The sequence below is a fragment of the Schistocerca piceifrons genome, chromosome 2 (assembly GCF_021461385.2).
Source record: "Schistocerca piceifrons isolate TAMUIC-IGC-003096 chromosome 2, iqSchPice1.1, whole genome shotgun sequence".
Taxonomy (NCBI): domain Eukaryota; kingdom Metazoa; phylum Arthropoda; class Insecta; order Orthoptera; family Acrididae; genus Schistocerca; species Schistocerca piceifrons.
This window is the reverse complement of record NC_060139.1, coordinates 181,358,855-181,382,232: the sequence shown is the minus strand read 5'-3', so window position 1 is coordinate 181,382,232 and position 23,378 is coordinate 181,358,855. Positions and strand designations below refer to the sequence as shown.

Genomic DNA, 23,378 nt, shown 5'->3' with positions numbered 1-23,378 from the left:
AAATAACTCTGTAACCTCATACTTTCAGTTCAGTTCAGGTATATTTTTATCTCCACAAGTTTCATATAAACATACAAGTTCTTGTAAGTCAACTATGACGACTCCCATTACACACAATTAAACATAATCACAATTGCCTGGTTTTAACAACCAAATAATTTATAGAAGTCCCTTGCGTCTTGCCTTGTTTAGATCTAAGATATGAACTTCGAGAATTTACACGTAAATTCTGAACCACTCGACCTTCTGCCTCCTGGAACGTGCGATATTTTAAAGATAAGTGTGAGAGAGAGCCCATTTACTGCACAACACATGTCTGTGTGTGCAGGATTGACGTTGATTGAGGGAAGACAGGAGCTGCAACAGATGAACGGCACTGACGAGTGTTTGCCCCAAGTGCCACAGACGCTGTAGGAGAGGACACGGAGTAATTAAATGCTACTCTTTGCTGTGTTAGTGAATGTGATATGTGATTGTTGTTAAAAAACGGACATTTGAATATAGACTTTTAACTAACTTCATATCTTAGATCTAAACAAGGCAAGACGCAAGGGACTTCTATAAATTATTTGGTTGTTAAAACCAGGCAATTGTGATTATGTTTAATTGTGTGTAATGGGAGTCGTCATAGTTGACTTACAAGAACTTGTATGTTTATATGAAACTTGTGGAGATAAAAATATACCTGAACTGAACTGAAAGTATGAGGTTACAGAGTTATTTCCAGGGAGAGAGAGAATATTTGCTAGTTCCTCTAACCAGCATTATTTCTTCGGAGAAGAAGTTGTGGAGATGGATTTCAGTCTCATATCCAGAGAAGAGGATCGGCTAAAAGTTTCAAGTAAGTCAACTGTAGTAAGAGAAGTATGAAGTTAGCAATTCAGCTTTGCACCACTTGTCTTCTCGCCGAAATTGTTAGAACGTGGCGACTGACGTGATCAGAACTCGAAGAAAGAGGAATTTCGAAACGAAATCAAGATAAAAGGATATTGTGAGTTGCCATAGCAACCATTAGAAACAAGATAGGGAAATGGTTCACAGAGTTGGATTCTGCATAAACGGCAAAAAGGAGTGAAAATTAATAAATACCATACAAGAAAAGACGCAAGGAAAGTGTCAACAGTTTAGACTAAGAAGAGTTATGACGAAAACTATTCGACGACGAAGATCCAGTGTGGGGAGTAAGCAGCACTTGCACACATTGTGGGGGCGTGGACCCTGTAACCATCAACTTTCACCGACAACACCAGCTGCTGCTCATCGGTGCTGACTACAAATCTGTTCACTGACACCGTTGCTGAAACCAACCTTTGACACTGCCGACGCCTATGTTGTTCACTGACGCTGAGTCCACACCTGCTCACCGACGCAGCCTAAAACTGTATGTGAAAGACAATTAACTGAGTGTGAAGTTAAGGACACTGTTCAATAATAGACTGTTAGTATAGTTATTATTGTATTGTATTGTATGTTAACCGGGGGTGTAGAAATGACAGAGAGGGTCCATCCCTGCCACAGCCGCAGTGGTCCACAACCCTACAGCGACTACCGCAGTCCACTTCACCCCTCCACCGCCCCACACTGAACCACTCTTTCAGGGTTATTGTGCGGTTCGGCCCCCGGTGGACCCCTCCAGGGTATGTCTTATACCAGATGAGTGTAACACCTGTGTTTGCGTGGTAGAGTAATGGTGGTGTACATCTGCGTGGTGAACTTGTTTGTGCAGCAACGCCGACATACCACACGACTAACCGGGCAGGCATAGTTATTACTCAGAGGTGAATTTTTTTTTTAATGATAACTTGATCCAAAAGTAGAAAGAATATGGATCAAGAACAGCAACTAGCAGAACCAGCCACAGCTATTAGAGTGACTAGGGAAATGCCAGACTGGTCGGAAGTAGTGAATGTAATCAAAGCTCAAAGCGCCCAGATTACTACTTTAAGTAAAAATCTAGAAGCTCAGAGTTTACAATTAAATTCTAGATTAGACGCGCAGAGTTCAAATTCAGCTACTTTAAGACAAAACTAAGTCTAATTTAAGACTCAGTAAATACTCAGTTAAATGATAGATGAGATGAACAGAAGGCAGATTCAGCTGCTATAAGAAAGGAACTAAGTGCTACTTTAAGTGAAAAACTAGAAGCACAGGGTGAGGTTTTAAATGCTAAGTTGAATGCCTTAAATTATGAAGTGGAGAGTTTGCAATTGGATTTAAAGAATGAATTAAGTAATTCCCTGACTATCCATGTAAACCAACTGTTCACTGACTTTAGTCAGGCACAAAATAACCAATTTCAGGACTTAGCTAAATAACTAGAATTTGATATTGTAGATAAATGTAATAATGTAGCAACTGAAGTTTACGAAAAGTTAGGATCATTTCAAAGTGTATGCACTGTTACATTCGATGCTGTAAAGCATAGGTTGCACACCTTAAAGGAGAGTTTGGACAAACAGGATAAATTAATACCTATGGTCCAATTGCAAATTGCAGTCATGAGTATTCAAGTAGATGACTTGGAACGAAATGTTAAACAGGAAACTAGTCACTTCAGACAATAGTAAATATAAGTAATCTGGAGGAACAGGTAGAGGAAATAATCGACCGAAAAGTTGCCGAGAGGGTAACTCCCGACAATGTTTCTTCAAATTTAGCTTCAGAACTTAATGATACTAAGAGAGCCATAGATAATTTATGGAAATAATTCAAACTTATCCAGGATAAGGTAGACAAGAAGGTGACTTCTCCTAACATGGTGTTAACCAGTGAGGTAAAGACCGACCTTCAATAAGGGGCAAATTCTGGACTATCAAGACAGTTTCCAAAGTTTAAGCCAGACGGGGAAGTACATCCTACTCATTTTCTGAAATGGTTTAATCGAGCCTTGCCAAAAAACTGGGAAGATTCAACAAAGATTGAATTTGCGTTGGGGTACCTTTTAGGAGAAGCTTCAGAGTGGGGCACAGTGAACGTAGAGAATTTTTTGTCTTTGGCAGACTTCCAGAAAAAGTTTAAGGAGAAGTATTGGTCAGCATGCACCCAGGAAAAACTAATATCCAGCTTTTGGGACCCAAACTATTACAACAGTTTGTGGGGTATGATGCGAAAGTATTTTGACTGTCATTTAATGAGAGCACTTAGATAAGCCCATGGAAGAAGAAGGGTTGGTGCGAATTTTAATAAGACGTTTACCCATTTACGCAAGGAAAGATATATTATGTAGTGGGTGGAAAACCGTAGAAGAATTATTATCCTTTAAAGACACACTTGATGCCTTAAAAAAAGACCACAATGAGAACATGCATCAAAGTGAAAATCAGAATTTCAGTAGGGGTAGTAATAACAATAATAGCAATTTGAAGAGACATGAGGCCAATTTAACTTAGAGCGATCTGGATCTAGGGTCGGGGCCCAAGTCTTAGAAATACATTAGGCGGCCTGGTTTATAATAGGTATGTTAATTTCATGCATAAAATACCAACAAAAGAATGGTTGTTACTGGAAGAACCGAGCTTAACTGCCATTAATCCACAACCAATAATAATAGGAAAAGTAGAGAAGTTAATATATTTGTAGATTCCGGTTGTGAAGTGTCACTTATTTCTAGCGTTTTCTTTCACACACTATGAACGAAATATCACTTACCGGTATTACCAGTAACGGGGGTGTATATAGTTGGTATTACTGGAACAAAGAGCAAAGTTGTAAAACATGAGACCCAGATGAACTGCAACATTGGGAATATCCCATTTCATCAGACACTCTTAGTAGTAGAAAATATCAATAGGGATGTGTTATTTGGCTTAGACTGGGTATCAGAATTTAACATCATATTGAATTTTGAGGAGAATCTTCTTTGTTTTGGAAAAGGTGACTACAAATATTGTGTTAAGTTTGTGACAGACAGCTATATTAGTAAACAAACAACTAAGAGTCGATGTCTGAGACTAACTGCTACAGCAAGATTGTCACCGGTGATTGATAACGCAAGTCACATATCACACCGTGCTGACACACAAAACAAAATAAACGAATTGCCAATATTAACCAGTGAACAAAAATTAGATTTATCTAAAATTCTATTGGAATATTAAATGGTATTTTCTGATAGTCCGGGTAGTATTAGTGACCATGTATGTAAATTTAAAATAAAAGATAGTAATCCATTTTGCCTGCAAGATAGCTATGAGTTGCTGCAATCACCTCCTCGTTTGAATAAAATATTTGTCCCACCAGCCATTTCTTCAAATAAGGGAACAAATAATAGTCCGAGGGAGCAAAGTCTGGAGAATAAGGGGATGTGAAATGAGTTGGAATCCTATTTCCATTAATTTTGTGATCACAACTGCTGAGCTGTGTGCTGGTGCATTGTCGTGATGGAAAAGGACTTTTTTGCGGTCCAATTGCTGGTGTTTTTCTTGCACCTCAGCTTTCAAATGGTCCATTAACGATGATTAATATTCACCTGTAATAGTTTTACCTTTTTTCAGAGAGTCGATGAGGATTATCCATTGTGAACCCCAAAAGAGTCGCCATAATCTTTCTGGCCGAAAGAATGGTCTTTGCCTTTTTTGGTGCAGATTCTCCCTTGGTAACTCATTGTTTAGATTGTTGTTTGGTCTCAGGAGTATAGTAATGCATCCATGTTTCATCCACAGTAATGAAACGACGCTTAAAGTCCTGCGGATTCTTCCTGAACAACTGCAAACCATTCTTGCAACACTTCACACGATTCCGTTTTTGGTCAAGCGTGAGCAATCACGGAACCCGTCTTGTGGACAGGTTTCTCATGTGCAAACGTTTATGCAAAATATTATGTACCCATTAACTCTTCTGTCATCCATTACCATATAATGGATTTTATCAGTGATTTCTGGAGTTGTAACCTGCACAGGGCGTTCAGAACGTTCAGCATCACTTGTGCCCATGTGGCCACTCTGAAAATTTTGAAACCAATTATAAACTGTTCTAATCGAAGGTGCTGAGTCACCATAATGTTTATCAAGCTTCTCTTTAGTCTCCTGAGGCATTTTGTCTTTCATAAAGTAATATTTCATCACGACATGAAAATCTTTTTCGTCAATTTTTTGACAATCACTCAACTTCCTTGACTCACACGAATGCCAAACACAAAGAAATAGACCAAAATGGCTGAAACTTGGTGTGCGTTCTTTCCAAAGATGCTACTACCTAAACATGACCTCGATATGTGCCGGTGGTGCCATCACTCGGACTTTGCATGGACTTTTCAAATGCTCCTTCTAGTAGAATGTAGTACTAGGTAGTAGTAAAAAAGGCTGCAGGAGATGTGCGGTTGGTACTAGATGCTCGTACTTTGAATAAGCATATAGAGACGGAATGAGACACACACATTAACATCGATGAATTATTGTCCAAATTTGAGAAAGCACAGTATTTTAGCACGATGGACCTGACTGCTGGATATTGGCAAATTCGGATACATCCTGAATCAAAGAAAGATACAGTGTTTCTATTTGATGGGAAATTGTATCATTTTAATATGTTGCCATTCGGGCTAAATATCTCAGTATCTATGTTTATACGGGCACTGGACGAGGCGTTAGGAAGGGAATTGTTAAAGGTTTTAGTAATATATGTAGATGATATATTCGAAATCTCATCTACTTGGGAAGAGCATTGCCTGACCTTGAGTAAAACTCTGAAAAGGTTTAAAGAAAAAGGTATTACAGTAAAATTGTCTAAATCGCACTTTGCGGGGCAAGAGCTTAAGTTTTTAGGACATATCATCGGAGTGCAAGGAATTAGACCAGATCCGGAACGTATAAAGGCCATTAAGGAGTGTCCACCCCCTAGAAACATAAGTCAATTGAAGGGATTTGTTGGAATGGCCGGGTACTATAGATGATATATATGAAGTCAAGAGCTAAAAGACTCAAGAAACATTTATTAAGGAAGGGAATACTGTAGGTTTAGGACCAAGAGACCAATAATGTGTTTGAAAATGTAAAAAGAGCACTAGTCGAATCACCCATATTACACTATCCGGTTACGGGTGAGCCATTTAAAATGTCAACAAATACATCCGACTATGGGATAGCAGCAGAACTTTTCCAAGGAGAGTGGGGTCTGGAAAGTACAGATCACAGATCTATAGCTTTTGCTAGCCGGAGTCTCGACAAACATGAATTAAACTTTACAGCCACAGAAAAGGAACTATTATGGGGTATTCAAAGATTCCAACCACTAATAAGGGGGTCAGAAATACATTTATATACGGATCACCAAGCTTTATCCTTTTTAATGAGCAGTCGATTATTGCATAGTTGATTACTGTGGTCGATGCTGTTTGTACAGGAATATGACATTAAAATACAGTAAATGAAAGGTTCTGAAAATATTGTACTTGATGCTTTGTCTATGTTACCTATGCACATGAAAGAGTTAAAACTTACAAAAGGGCCCGGCGAAATTTTTGCGATTAATTTTTTCACAGTAGAATATCCACATAACAGGGTACAAGATATGGCTTGAAGAATAACTGAAAACATACATCATGATACGTACTTTACAGAAATATATGCCTCTAATATCCTGGCTTGTATTGCCTCTAACGAAGGTAGTTGAAGGAACTGCAGACGGCTTGAAGATTCACAAAAATACTGCCGTCAAAATTTGGAAGGAGAAATACTGTGCAGAAGGGGGAAGAGCTGGTTCATCTAAACTGCACACACATGCAAAGAGGACGAGGACAGAAACATGCATAACAAACTTGGACTCTTTTCATCATGATGCAGTGGCGCAAATAATGCCAGAGAAGTGGAGAAATATTGTATGTCACACAGACGCTGTTTTTAAAGAAACATGGAAAAGTGAAGGGAGTGTAGAGGGTATATTGAAAATATAATTATATCCTTGGGCAGCTCCAGTGGCTCGTCAATGGACCAGAGGTCAGATAATGACAGTGTCGAGGAAGAAAGTGATTCTGTAGTTGGTGGCATTTACCCTCTGGCTTAATTAATATTTTTTTTTGTGTGTTTGTATTTCCTGTTTTTGACCAAATGACGTGTACTGCAGTTGCACAATAAATCTTCTCATTATTAAGGAATAATCCTCTGCACAAGTATAAAACTATACGTGCATGCTACAGTGATTGGTAAGTACTCAAGCAGTTTATGTTATTTCAATATTGTTAGTTATTGTATTTGCATGAATGATTCAGATCCATTTTAACACCCCTTACATATCGAATATGACAACTGAACATGATTCATTCTGGTTATTGTAAAATCAGTGCGCTTCCTGGTTCTTTTGTTGAGCTATACAAGTTCTAGGGACACATTGTCATTTTTGCAACTGAACTCGGGCTCGTTTACTATCTATTTTTCACTTGGCTCATCTGAAAAGGGGGTTGGTAGTAAACGGTTGCATTTGTGCCCCTACTATTGAGTCAGATATGGCTGCTTTTGAAGAGCAGTGAATTGAACTATACACGTTCAGATTGAAACTTATTTATTCAAAAGAAACACTTTAACGTTGTGGCCATGCATTTTTAAGTTCACAAACAATAATCGGTGCAATTCGTACACTGTTTGTCTCACACCCATACACTCGCATCCATGCTTGCACTCGCGGCACTTTTCCGCCCCCAACTCCCCACCACACCGGCCAACGACCAAAAGACCCCGATTTTCCCCTCTCATATCCACAGTCCTGAGTCGGGTCACATGACACCACAGTAGTCAAAATAATCGCTAAACATGGCCACAATTCGTTTACAATATTTTATAATATTTAAATACTTAAATCTAAATACATTATATAATTTTACAAATTATCACCACACTTATATAATTCGTTGCAATTAAAAGAAAACCAAAACAGTATGTTACGGAACTACAACGCCCATCAAAACACAAAACACGTATTTTCCGGTCTGTTTTGCCGAGCATATTATCTCTGCTGCTGTGCTTTAAATTTTAAATTACTTTAAAGAGTTCCATATTATCCCCTGTTACCTTACATACCCCCACTTCATGGAGACATTACCTTAGTAATGGCAACATGAAGTAGCACCAAATGGAGTGAACCCATATTACTTTATATATTAAACATTTCAATTATAACTATAATGGCACCAAAACATGTAGAACAGTGTTATAGTGGTGAGTTAATCAGTGTAAGTACTGTCATCAGAAAACATGCAAACATAATCCAACAATGTATCCAACTCAAATATACAATTAGATAGTCTCCTATTGAGTCTGGTTGGGCAGGCAAAATGCAAAGAAACTTATATTATATAAATGCCCATGTTAGTCTATATGTAGGTTGCAAACTCACTGCACATTAACACTTCCACTTTTTACATAGTTGTTTCTGTAAGTTGCACGAAGTTGTTGTAACCAGATCCTTGTGTTCACAGGTTTATGCATTGGAATACAGTCTTTCCAAACTTGTCAGCCAGCAGTACTGTGCTTCCTCTCGTTAGCCAAGCCATCCTATCAAAATTTAATCAAATCCTAATAAATCTTGCCTAGACATGCAGACCCACATTTCCCAGGAGTCAGGCTATCCAAATCCTCCCTGGAACATCCTGTGTTCACTGACCAGTTCTTATTGAGGTTTGTACAAATGACAAAGATGCACACAAATCAAACACAAATATGGCATAGTTAAATATATTCTATTTCACCCTTCAAATGTTCCCAGATCAGGAGCTCTGACACTTCTACCCCCCGCACCAAGAGAATTTATTCCCAGATGCAGATTCTTATATTTTTTAAGCATCCATACAGCTATATCACTGTACATAAATACGCTCAATTTTTTTTCCATGAATTCCTATATAAATTTTCACATAATATTTGGCAATATCTTGAAACCCATTCTTTTATGCCATTTCCATGGCTAACTAGATTCAATCATATATGGCAAACAAACTCGCCAAGGTCATAAACTTTTACAAGCATCCACTTAGCCATTAGTGTTCTTTCCCTTACTTCATGGAGACATCTTATAATAAGCAAGTTAATTATTTCCCATATGCCTCTACAAATCTGCATATGTAGTGATTGCCCTACATGACTGTCCCAGCAACAATTCTACCCCCACGCACCAGTATCAACACCAGGTGCCACAGATACATTAGAAATTTTAATAAAATCTCAACTATTTTTTTTAAACAAACTATTTGCAGATTTCCTCCCTCCTATACTCTCCACACATTTATACAGAAATAGAGACCACATATATACAGTAGGTTTCAGTTCCCGTATGACTTTCAACAAGGCTTCTATCACACCCACACCAGTTGTGCAAATCCATTGGACAACAGATTCCCTTATTGCAAATACATACAGTAATTAAGTTTGTTGAATACCAACAGAGGCATTACAACATACACAGTAACACAAATAATACTCCAATTATAAATACACTTATACATAGCCCCCAATAAATTTCTTTTTATAGCTGCATACAATAGTCATACCACAATTTTTTTAACTAGACAATAGTATAGTATACATGAGACTCTCACTTCCTTACCCTTTATTCTTTCACCACATATTTTTTCAACTCTGTTACATTTCTCAGTCCAAATGGCTTTTTGGACACTGGATATACCAATATATATGCATTAGGGTGTGGACAACCCGTTATCTCAAAGGGTCCATAGTATAATTCAAATAACTTTTTGATTTCGCCATCAATGTCACTGGATTTTTTTCTTGTTCTTCACCAGCACCTTATCTCCCTCCTTGAACTTTGTTGTCTTATACCTTTCTCCATGCCTCCTCCTGTCTCTCACGCCCTTTCTTTAACATTTGCTGTCTGGCCATCTGCATCTTCTCTTGACTTGTCAAGCCTTGAGATGGAGGAAAATCTATGTGTTCTGCTATTAGATTGTCTGGCTTGATATCTTTCATTAGCTCATAGGGTGAGAATCCTGTTGCACAACTCTTCACTGTGTTTATAAGATCCTCAAATACAGTTATGTATTCTGCCCAAGTACTATGCTTTTTACTGCAATATGTCCTACATAGCCTACCCAGCTCCCTCATATACCTCTCAGCCGGGTTTCCCGCAGGGTGATACACTGAAATCCTTATATGCTTCATCCCAGATCTTTGCATAAACTTCCCCCACACACTAGATACAAATTGTGCTCCATTATCAGACAGAACATTCTCTGGTTTTATAATATTCACAAAGTAATCTTTCTCTAGCTTGTTAATTATATTCTGGCTAGTGGCCTTTTTCAGTGGATACAGCCTTACAAACTTTGAGAATACATCAACAGCTAAAAGAACGTATTTTACACCCCCTCGATCTGTTGGCAGCCTCCCAAATAAATCAATAGCCAGCAGTTCACCATTTCTTTTAGGAACAATATTCTGCATCTCTCCTTGTACTTCACTTTTTGACATTTGTCACAAGAAGCCAACTGTCTCTTTACTCTCCTGGCCATGTTGTTAAAACTAACATAGTCCTGCAGTATTTCCAAACATTTCTGAGCCCCATAATGCCCATGGCTAAGGTGGATGTAATTGATTAATTTTTCCACATGCTCATCTGGAAAACATACCTTCCACTCCTCTTTGTCCAAATTTCTTCGTCTAAATAAAATACCCTTATAAATTCCATAATATTTAGCTATTTTTTCATGTTCTCTACTTCCAAAGTTAGTTTTGATAAACTTCAAGGTTTGGTCCCCATTCTGAAGTCTCCTCATGTCCTTACAGATGGATCTGATTTCCTTCTCTCCACCCACTCCTTTCATATACAATATCTGTAGTTCTTTCTCGTCTCCATTCCCTTCATGTTCTTCTCAAATGAAAGGTAACCTTGATAAGGCATCAGCCACATTGTTGTCTGTGCCTTTAACATATCTTATCTCATAGTTAAACTGCTGCAGAAACATGGCCCATCTCATGAGTCTATTATTTAACAGCTTACATTCTTGCAAATAGCTCAGAGCCTTATGGTCTGTGTAAACAATCACTTTCCTACCTTCCACATATATCCTGAACTTCTGAAATCCAAAAACTATGGCTAAAAGTTCCTTCTCTGAGATACCATACATTAATTCATGTTTGAACAGCATTCTGCTTGCAAAAGCAACTGACCTGTGCTCAGTCTTCCCATCTACTACCCTCTCCTGAAATAGCATTGCCCCTATCCCATAATCTGAGCTGTCTGCCCCAATACAGAAAGGCAAAGACAAATCTGGATAGAACAAAATTTTGCTATTTTTTAAGCTATTCTTGATGGCAAACTGCCTATTGGCTTCTGTCTCGGGTTCTTCGGCCGACATTCATCTAATGATTTTTCTGACGTTTCGCCAGCACGAGTGGCTGGCATTGTCGAAGCTTCACCCTCCATTGCTGGTGGTGAACTGTAGGCGAGCTCGCGGCCGCAGACTATATGTACCTGGCGCGCCAACGTCCGAGGGCTTCTCCGCGGTCATTTCCGTTGCGATTCTCCTCTTGCTACCTGCGACGGTCATTCGCTGCAGTACGGGAAGCCAGGATCCATTTACCTTAAGGCTTTCCTCTTTTTTGTTGAAACTGTCCGCGTGTTTTTGGATTTCTACAGCTTCTCTGAACAAGCGCGTGTGATAGTGCTTCTCTACAGCCAGAACTTCGGTGTCGGCGAATTTTATTACGTGGTCGGTCTCATTCAGTGCATGCTCTGCCACGGCCGATTTCTCCACCTGCCCCAACCTGCAATGTCGCTTATGCTCTTTGATCCTGGTGTTAATTGATCGTCCAGTCATTCCGACATAAACTTTTCCGCATGTGCATGGTATACGGTATATTCCCGACATTGCAAGTGGGTCTCTTTTCTCCTTCGCCGCTCTAAGACACTCTTTGATCTTCCTTGTCGGTTTGAAAATCGTCTTTACGCCGTGTTTGCGCAATATATGGCCGATTCTGTCAATCACTCTGGGAATGGCTCTGTTACACTTCTAATGTAATTTGTGGAGTACCCATTGCTCCTCAGAACAGTTTCCAGGTGTTGTATTTCTCGTTTGAGGTGTTAAGGCTCACATATTCGTCCTGCTCTCGTTACGAGCGTACTAATCATGCCTCTTTTCTGGCTCGGGTGTTGGTTTGACAGTTTGTGCAGGTATCGGTCTGTGTGTGTCGGTTTTCGATACACGCTGTGTCCCAGGTTTTTGCTGTCCCTTGTGACCAGCACATCTAGAAATGGCAGTTTCTTGTCCTTTTCTACTTCCATGGTAAATGTTATGTTGGTATGGAGGCTGTTCAATTGTCTCAGGAATTCAACGAGCTGTTCTTCAGCATGGCTCCACACCATGAAAGTATCATCGACATACCTGTACCACACCTTAGGTTTGCAAGTCGCCGAGTCCAGTGCCTGTGCCTTGAATTGTTCCATGAAGAAGTTGGCCACCACTGGACTGAGAGGACTACCCATGGCGACGCCTTCCAGCTGTTCGTAGAAATCGCCATTCCACGTGAAATAGCTTGTGGTGAGACATGCATGGAAGAGCTTTTTGATGTCTTGTGGGAACATGGAACCGATGTGCTCCAGAGCGTCACTGAGTGGCACTTTCGTAAATAACGAAACAACATCAAAACTGACCAGGATGACCGCGGAGAAGCCCTCGGACGTTGGCGCGCCAGGTACATATAGTCTGCGGCCGCGAGCTCGCCTACAGCTCACCACCGGCAATGGAGGGTGAAGCTTTGACAATGCCAGCCACTCGTGCTGGCGAAACGTCAGAAAAATCATTAGATGAACGTCGGCCGAAGAACCCGAGACAGAAGCCAATAGGCAGTTTGTCAACAAGTGGCCACGAAAGCCTTAACAATTTTGTATTCTTGATGGCTTTAAATTCCCTGTCACACTCAGATGTCCAGCACCAGGTTACACTTTTCTTTAATAGTCTACATAAGTTAGGTGAATTCAGGCTATAATCACTTATGTACTTCCTGTAGAATGAACATAGTCCTATAAATGATTTCAGTTGTTTCCTGTTCGTTGGCACCTTGCAGTCAACAATAGCCTTGATTTTCTCTTTATTGGGCAGAATGCCATCAGGAGTTAACTGATGACCGAGAAATAGTAATGTTGCTTGAAAAAATTCACATTTACTTAACTTAAGGGTCATCCCCCCTTTAGATATAGCCTTGAATACATCCTCCAACAGCTGACAGTGCTCTTGCCAATTGCTACTCGTAATCAAAATGTCGTCTACATACACTGTCAATTTTCTCATTAGTTCATCATCCAACACATGACTTAAAGCCCTTACAAAAACTGCTACAGATATTGATAAACCAAATGGCACAACTGTAAACATATAAATCCTGCCCTCAAATAAGAAAGCTGTGTACTTTCTGCTCTCTTCAGCCAATTGCACCTGCCAGAACCCTGAAGTCAAATCAACACTTGACAGAATTTTAACATTATAAAATTTTTTGCAACAGCTCATCCATGTTCTCTGGCTGATCATTTTCTTTGACTATTATTTTATTTAGCTTTCTTGCATCCAATACTATTCTTATAGAACCATCCCTCTTTTTCACCACTACTATTGGATTACAATACTCACTCCTCCCCATTTCCAGAATGCCCCACTTCAACATCATCTGTATCCTTGCCCTTAAAGCCTCTCTATTAGCTATTGCTATAGGATAAGGTTTGGCACTTATCACTTCATGTGGAAATACCCTCAAAACATACCTGAAATCTGCGACTTTTCCAGGTCTGTCAGAGAACACATGATAATGTTTATACAATAAATCTGTAAGCTGCACCTTTTGTTCCTCATTTAAATGTCCCATTTCATTTACTTTGTCATGTATCTGCTGTTCAGTGCACATTTCATCACCTACCTCTTCTATCCTTTGTAAATGAGTAATTGTCTCACCTCCTTTTAATTCCCCTTTAAATTTTATTCTTCGTCTGTTTCCACCAGCATCAAATTCTACCACTCTGTCCTTTACAAAAATGCTACAGTCATACTTGTACAAGAAGTCCATACCCAAAATTACATTCAGTGCCAAACCCTTCACCACAAAGCAACTGATATCAAAACAATACTCATTACTATTAAATTCCAGGAATACTTCCCTGCTGATGGGCTTGCTACATGTCCCAGTTGCTGTCTTAATTTTAACTCCTGTAACTGGTAATTCTATTAATCCTAAACCTTTAATTTGCTGCCAGAAGGAGTCAGAGATTGCAGATAAACTTGAGCCAGAGTCTAATAATGCTATATCTGTAGCTCCTCCCACATTGATATCAATTATTGGCTGTATCACCTCTATTTCTACTCTGTTCAGCCCTGATTCCTGTAATAAATCTCTTTCTACTTCACTCCTGCTTTCCTCTTGCATAATGCAAATATCTTTAGGTCTTTCTCCCAAACATATATCAGTATCCCCTTCAAACAGATCCTTAATAGCAAACTCAACATTCTCTTTTTCACTTAATTCTTCCAATTTTCTGGCAATTTTATTTTACCCCATTCTTCAGGCATCAAAGCTTTATGTAATTTTGCATAGGACACCCAATCACTCAAATCATAATCAGCCTCCTCCTTTCCTAACCATCTACAATTAACATCTTTCAGGCTTGCATCATCGGTTAAGAAAACATAGGTTTCAATTTTATCTTCTGGGCAACCTACAGCAACATTCTCCATATCATTACACATTTCCATATCCACATTGAAGTCATTATCACTACCACAGTTAACACCTGCACCCACAAGCACAGTAACATTATTTGTAGGTAATTTACCAGCATTTTCCACACTGTCAAATACACCACTCATATTAGCCTTTACATCACACTGAATAACCCTCTCCTCACCTTTTCCACAATTCTCCATACTATTTCCAATAGACATCGCTACCCATTCATCACACCCATTATTACTGTGAACATTGCCCCTTAATTCCATATCCACTTCTGTTCCCCCTTTTGGTGAAACTACCTCTGTCTCTGGTCTTTCGATGAATTTTGCTGCACACAAACCAATATTGTCCTCCTCTGCTTGTAATTTGTCTTCCCTTTTAAACATGTCATCAATGTTAAACTCACACTGTTCATTGCTGATATTAGCCTTGTTCCCTTTTTTCCTCCTATACCTTTTATCTGTATTTCTATAATTGTTAAAACTTCCCCATAGATTTTCATTTCCTGAGACAGCATCCATATGACATATCCCAATTTCCCTATTTTCCTTGCTGACTTTATTATTCATCCCATCATGTCCTTGTCTGGCCCTGTTCACATAATTACCAGCCCCCCTGCGGACCTTAAGTGACGCATCAATTAGTTTTTTGATTGCCTACCCTGTCCATTTGCATCTGGGCATTCCTATTCTCATACCTTCTCTATCACTCCTCATCCGATCAAAATTGTCTCTTCTCCCCCCGAAAATTTCTGTTATATCTTTGTGGTCTGCTTCTCCAATCTCTATCCTGATTATTCTAATCACTTCTATCTTCTCTCCACCTGTTATGATTATTACTGTATTCATAATTAATACTGTTTCCCCTTTCATGATACCTTCCACTCTCCCTATGTTCCGTGTATTTAGGTCTGTAACGCAATGCCCCGTCCATATTATCCACAAAATTAAGAAATTCTTCCACTGAATCTGTTGCACTGTGAATCAAATCCCACTGCAAATGCTCTGGTAATCTTCTATTTAGTGTAGATATTTCTGTCAATACACCCAGTGGCCTATCTAGATGATTTAATGTATTCAGTTCTCTAACACAGAACTCTCTCATACTTTCCTTTCCACTCTTGTAACTGGGTCCATTCAAAAAATCGTTTTGCAATCTTAATTGTTTTGCCTGCCCCCAATATTTGTTCAAGAACAGGTTTTCGAAGGTTTTAAAATCACAAAATTTATCATCATTTTGGTTCGCCCAGGTTTGAGCTCCCCATTCCAACTGCCTCTTAACATATTTAATTTTTGCCTGCTCTCTCATCCCTGTCTCAAAGTTATCCTTACACGCAGCCAGAAAGTCAACTGCATGGTATTTATTCTCCCCACTGAAAGGTTTTGAGTGAAATCCATGCCCCAGAGGATATCCCAACAATAAATTTCCATTCCCTGCTGCCACAGTATTAACTGTTTCCCTCAAGACATTTATTTCCCCTTCTAATTCCTTTTTATTATCAGTAATTCCCTTATGGCAATCCAGTACTCCTATCTTAATGGATTCAATGTCTGCTTCTGTTTGTCTTTGAAATAATGTGCATTTCTGTTCCTGTACTTGAATCTGCCCCACGAGATTACTTTGCACAGTGTCCACCTTGGCTACGAGGCCTCTTTCAACCTCATCAACTCTCAATAATTCCCTCAACCATTTTAACTGTGTTTTCGACTTTATCTGTAATTTGAGTGAATTTGAGATCCAGCTGACCAAATTTTTCACTCACTGTCTTTATTTTATCACTAAGCCTTAATTCCATATCCCCTATTTTCGAATCCATTTCTCCAACTATTGCAGTTTTTTTATTCCCTATTTTCGAGTCTATTTCTCCCTATTTATTAGTAAGTTTTACAAAAGATGTACTCAGGTCACTTCCTGGTATCCAGCCTATTTCTTTTGGCATACTAGGGCTACTACAGTTACTCCTAACATCCACTGATTCGCCTGCACTTTGAGATTCACGCGTCTCATCGGCCATGGCTAATGAAAGGACACAATTTTGCAATGTAGCTGCTGGCTGTATTTACCTTTTATATCCTCGTGTGACGCGGCGTCTGCAGTGAGCTCCGCAGCACAGCTATGCAATGAATCATAACCGGCGGCGTGGACACACAGCTAACTCGATCAGGAACGAGAACACGTTGCGTAGGCCCCTGGCAGCATGTAGTCACGTTGGTCGGTGGCACGGACAACGGCGTTGATCGTCGGCAGTACGTGGATACAGCTTCGACTGCTTTACCCGTAGCATCACATGGACGTGGCACGGACGACGGTTTTTTCTCGCGGCAACACATGGTCATGGCACGGACGACTGTTTTACCCGCGGCAACACGTGGTTGACTCAGCCAGTGGCTGGAAACTGTCCAAGATGATGATGATGATGATGATGATGATGATGATGATGATGATGATGAACATCAGACTGTGTAAATGACTGCCTCACAATCGTGGTGGCCTTATATCGGCATAACCACGTGGCAGCGCGTATCTTGTCCAGCACTAACACTCCGGTACTGCTAATGCACCAATTTAGCTCAGAGCCCCCACACTGACTGTTCAAAAGCCTATCATCAGACGGGCATCCGATTTCGAAATACTATGGAATGTGGAAGAAAGTCCTATCCCGGACGAGCCCCCAATTGCAACTGAACTCGGGGTCGTTTACTACCTATTTTTCACGTGGCTCATCTGCAAAGGGGGGTTGCATTTGCACCCCTATTATTGAGTCAGATATGACTGGCTTGCATTTGCGCCCCTATTATTGAGTCAGATATGGCTGGCTTTTGAAGAGCAGTGAATTGAACTATACACGTTCAGATTGAAACTTATTTATTCAAAAGAAACACTTAAACATTGTGGCCATGCATTTTTAAGTTCACAAACAATAATCAGTGCAATTCGTACACTGTTTGTCTCACACCCATACACTCACGTCCATGCTTGCACTCGCGGCACTTTTCCGCCCCCAACTCCCCACCACACCGGCCAACGACCAAAAGACCCCGATTTTCCCGCTCATATCCACAGTCCTGAGTTTGGTCACATGACACCACAGTAGTCAAAATAATCGCTAAACATGGCCACAATTCGTTTACAATATTTTATAATATTTAAATACTTAAATCTAAATACATTATATAATTTTACAAATTATCACCACACTTATATAATTCGTTGCAATTAAATGAAAACCAAAACAGTATGCTACGGAACTACAACGCCCATCAAAAGACAAAACAAGTATTTTCCGGTCTATTTTGCCCAGCATATTATCTCTGCTGCTGTGCTTTAAATTTTAAATTACTTGAAAGAGTTCCCTGTTACCTTACATTTTGTACATGGAAGTACTTTTGTTAAGCCACAAGGCTATAACGATCCTGTAAAGTGAACTCAATACCACACATTAATGGTGGTATTAAAAGATAGTCCAATAAGGAATCGCACAGCTGTTGCTGTTACAACCATAATCCGTGCACACACACCGGCTAAGGAGCAACATCACCACGTTCCACACTCAACTGTACTTCACTATCAATCACTTTGTTATTCTGATCCAGGTATAATGTAGTTTGTTAACGATTATTTTTACATGTCACCTCGTCCAGACCCTTGCACAACATTAAATTTGGTGAGTGTATCTTTCATCAGCTGCATACTTCTCCAAATACTGAGTTATGTATGTACCAAGTTTCCTTGAAATTTCTCCATGTGTTCAAGGCTTGTGCTCAAGTCTAGTTTACACCAGAGTAAACACAAGCAAACTAGCATTCTTTTTGGTGTAAATAGTAAGTGAGCACGAGCAAACAGCATTTGGTCATGTTTAGTTCGCATTCATGTATTCACCCATTTTCCGCTAGTGTTGATCTGTCAGTGAACCACCTAAGCAAGATCACGCACTCTCCACTACAGCGCTTGCTTGCTGCACAGTAAGCATTCATTTGATACTTTGTGCACAACTACTTTTGTTATTGAACATGAGTTGTATGAGCAGTGGATTGGTTAGAAGAGAATGTTATGTTGCTAAGAAGAAGAATATAGGTGTTACAGATGCTTGTGGCATCCAGGAGACCCACAGCACAGAATCGGTGAGGAAAATAGAATACTTGGTCAGAAGTCACCAAAGCACTCAAAGATGAAAGTGGGGGCATAAGAAAGATAATAAATTCCATGTGACTAATGTGAAATTAAATATATATGAAAGTTCTGATTATTCTCACGGCTCACATTCAACATAGCTGTGATTACATCACAGATGTATCGCTATTATTTTAGAAGCTTTTGGTGGAACTATCTAATAAATAAATATTGCTTTCTCTCTATCTCCCTTACAACAAAATACATCGCAGATTTTATCAAGTACTGTGTGTGTGTGTGTGTGTGTGTGTGTGTGTGTGTGTGTGTGTGTGTGTTGTTGACGAAGGCCATTGGCCGAAAGCTTTAAGTGTGAAAGTATTTTTGTTGTGCCTATCTGTGACTCAACATCTTCGCTGTATGGTGAGTAGCAACTACATGTTACATTCTATCCTGGATTGTACATTGTTTTTTCTATTAATAGTATTTTATTGGGATTGTCTTCCTCATGCATATTTTAATAAAATCCTGAAGTGCTTTGCAAATTGTATATATTACTGCAGACATCCAGAACTGTCAGAGGTGTACCTACTATTAAAGTACGAAACTGTTAGGATATTCATTTAACTGTCTCCAGTTGCTAAAAAATCTGTATAATTACTAACTTTTCTTGAGGTTGTGTTGCTAATCAGTAATTAGTACTCTGCTTTTAAATTTTCTTCTGTTGCAATAGAAGCCAGCAAAAAGTGTCAACCAACATATGTGCTAGGATTTACAATTATCTTATAAAAAGCTGGAGGTGCAATTTAGTGATAAAAGCAGTACCTCCACGCATTTCACACTTGAATAAAAACCCAGCTGGCTACATTTTTCTTTCCTTAGGCCATTTTGCATGTTTTCTCAAAAATAGCGCTCTTACTATCCAAAATAATTGTATCTGAATACCCCAGATTTGTATTGTGGCTATAACTTGTGTGTTGTATGAAGTGAAACCTATAAGGCAGTTGAAAATAAATAAATTGCAGATTTCGTAGTATTAGCATTCTATACGCTATATTTCATGGTCTCTGCCATTCCCTCCAATGTAAATGGTCATTGACAGGTGTGAGTGAGTGGTAATGAACACTGTAAACTGTCTTCGAATTTATGTACAGTTGTGTTCACTGCTACTCACTCTTACGTAAAAGAGGCTTTACATGTCACTATTTTCCCACTCCTGCCACCATTCTCATAAATGATGATGATCGATTGTCTCTGGGTACTAAAATCTTAACAAGTTTGGTTGAAATTGGTGTGTGTGTGTGTGTGTGTGTGTGTGTGTGACGCGTGCGGGCGTGCCTCCATCCTCCCCCCCCACCCCCCACCCACACACACACACACACACACACACACACACACACACACACACGAGGAGGGAGAGAGAGAGAAGGTAGGGATCCAGATTCAAGTCCCAGATTTTGCTTAAGCCATTTCAATATAACTACATATCCACTTAAAAATGGCTTAAAACTAAAATCAGCTAATCATTGTTTGCTAATAAATACATCCTAGATGAAAAAAGGAATTTATATCTTTTACACAATTTTGTCATCACAAATTTTAACCTATATATACAGTGCTAGAAAAAAATTAAAAAAAATCTATTTTTCACCAAGTTAATGCAGCTTATTTTGTGGTTAGAAGTATTAGCATACAACTAGAAGAGCAAATTTTCTTGGCTTCCAAATTCTTACGGTACTGAACAAATTTGCACACCTGTACACATCCATATTTACACTTATGTTAGTCTAACACTTATGTTGTGTTGGGAACAGTGAAATATCATGTGTTTGCTGTTAGGTGGGTGGAAGAAGTTACTCAGGATTGGGGAGAAGGTGTAAGATGTAATTGCAGAGGAAATGACTGGATAAATAGGTGAGAGGTTAACAGTAATGGTGTGTGAATAGGCACATGTGGAATGAGCGTGATGATGAGTATCAAACGTGGAGAACAGAAAGATTCAACTATTAAAAATTGCAAATTACAAGTAGTAGAATTGGAGGTGGCAGTGTACAACAGATTTGGTTCTGACAGGCACCACATTGAAAAAACAGCTTACTGCCAGGTCATGGTTGCAGAAGTCTTTAGTAGATGTGAATCAGTAGGGTGTCAATAGAAGTTACAAAAAAAATTCCATTAAAATATCAGCATCTCATTTAAATATTGACACTAACAAAAAAACTTAATTTTTAGGTGTTACGAATGTGGCACAGAAATAGATCCAGTCTGCAGGAAGAAAGTACATGAATGTGTCGAGTTCTTGAAGCGTCTAGAATGTCCAAAGCCAGCAAAGGAGCCACATTTAAATGGTAAGCATCAAAATATAAATTGTTACTTGTTGATGTATTTGCTGTATAATGTGTACAATGATGGAGTGGAATACCATGTGGAAAACAAATAAAATTGCTAATGTCAAAAAGTTTTGCAACTGCATTACCAAAAAGATCCTAAAAATTTCTTGTTTCAGTTGCACAACTGTAAAAATAACAGATCAGAAATAAGAGAATGTAAAACTAAAAGACAACTCAGGCACTTGGTAGAGAAAATTGTGCTAGATCTAATAAGATAATAAGTAAATTAGGAATTCTGAAGAGCTAGCTCCCCTTCTAGTAACAGCTGTTCCAGTTAGCTAGTACATGAGGCAGGTGACTAGAGACAAAGCAAAATTCAGGTGGCTCCAGTACGTAAAGAGGGCTCTAACAGCAGGGATCCAGTTGGTGTCATTTTTTTTTTTGTGACTTGTTTAAAGCTCTCAGTACAATTCCAATCATTGTGTAGTAAAAATAATATATTTATATGGAGTGTTGGTGCAGGTTACATTTAAATAGCAGACTTTGCAGAATAGAACTGAAGGGAAGCCCTCAGACATGGTCAACCGATTCGGCTGATATTTGGCAGGTCACTTGTATATATCCTAAAATAGAAGACTCTAAGCTGGCCTGAAGGTACGTTTGGGTTCAGCCACTTCAGACACCTTTATCTTGGAGAATGGGATGCCTCAAGGTCCTGATCTTAATGTCATCCTCTTTGCTATAGACATTAACCCTATTATGGCCTGTCTACTGCCAGGCATCTCTGGCTCCCTTTTCATTGACGAATTTTCGATCTCTTGCAGTTCTCCATGGACATGTCTTCTTGAGTGGCTTCTTCACTGATGTCTCAGTTGTCTTCACTTGTGGAGCATCGACAATGGCTTTGACTTTTCCACTGAAAAAACAGTTTGTATGAAATTCTGGCAGCACAATAGCTTTTTTCCACCGTCTTTACACCTTAGCCTGTTGCTCTTGCATTTACTGAAACTGCAAAATTCCTGGGACTCATGTTTGATGCAAAACTTTCTTGGTCCTCCCATGTGGTTTACCTGGCTACACATTGTACCAGTTCCTCATTGCCCTGTGTGTCCTCAATGGTACTTCCTGGGGTGCAGATCGAACAACCCTCCTCTGTTTATACTGGTCCCCTGTCCATTTGAAACTAGACTCCTCTGCATGTCCGTCCATCTTTCTCAGTCTTAATATTATCCACCATTGTGGAATAAGTTTGGCCACTGGCTTCTTTAACACTAGCCAGGTTGAGAGTCTCGATACAGAAGCTGCCAAACTACCACTGTAATACCAGTCTGATGTCCTCCTTACTTACCATTTGTCTACTACACCTGGCCACCTATTCTGTGCCCTATTTTTCAATGACTCCCTTGACCACGAGTATTTGGTGCGCCCTTCTTCTCTGTTACCTCCAGGGGTTCACTTATGGCTACAGCTGCGGCACTTAACTTCACTACCTGATGGGTGTGAACCCTTCAGCTCCTTGGCTTTGTGCGGCGGCCCATGTTTATCTTGGATTTCATTCACTTCCTGAGGAAACTACTCCAGATCTGAGCTATTGTTGTAACTTTCTTGACCTCTGCACACAACTTAGCAATACCGTCTTCGTGCACACTGAAGGCTCTAAAACTGACTGTCGTGTTGGGTGTGCCTTGTATCTTTGGCCTCGACATTTTTGATATCGGCTTCCAGAACTCTACTCAGTATTTATAGCAGAACTCTTTACGCCCTCTACCAGGCCACCCATTACAATCGGCGACACAGCCTTTTTATTGTGTCATTTGCTCTGATTCTCTTGGTGGCCTTCTAGCCTCTGTGCGCTGCACACAGTTAATCCCTTAGTGCAATGGGTCCAAGAAAGCTTCATGTTCACTGTTGAGGGAGCCACTGTGATGTTCATGTAGGTTCCTGGTAACATCTGTATGGTAGGAAATGAGGCTGCTGACGCTGCTGCCTTAGTCCTCCTATCTCGGCCTGCTGCAGTCGTCCTATCTCGACCTGCTAGCTCTTCCATTCCTCCAGATGATCTCCATGTTGCCGTCTATTGGCAGGTGATGTCACTTTGGCATCACGATTGCTCTTCTCTTCGTGGGAACAAGCCCTGGGGAATTAAACCTCTCCCAGTGGCTTGGCCAACCTTCTCTCGGCCCTCTCGCTGCAAAGAGAGAATTTTAACTGGGTTGCATATTGGGCTTTGTCTTTTTAGCCGTTGCCATTTGTTAAGTGGTGATGTCTCTTTCTGTTCATTGTT

General features: G+C 39.7%; 1 protein-coding gene across 6 annotated transcripts in view; it reads left to right on the top strand.

Annotated features, from left to right (window-relative positions):
- LOC124776406 (ubiquitin carboxyl-terminal hydrolase 45) overlaps nt 1-23,378 on the top strand; it is a 168,732-nt gene that overhangs the window by 36,716 nt on the left and 108,638 nt on the right. For all 6 annotated transcript variants that reach the window (XM_047251386.1, XM_047251389.1, XM_047251385.1 and 3 more), the window contains exon 5: nt 20,997-21,112. In XM_047251386.1, the coding sequence (XP_047107342.1) occupies nt 20,997-21,112 (116 nt within the window). The remainder of the gene's footprint in view (nt 1-20,996; nt 21,113-23,378) is intronic.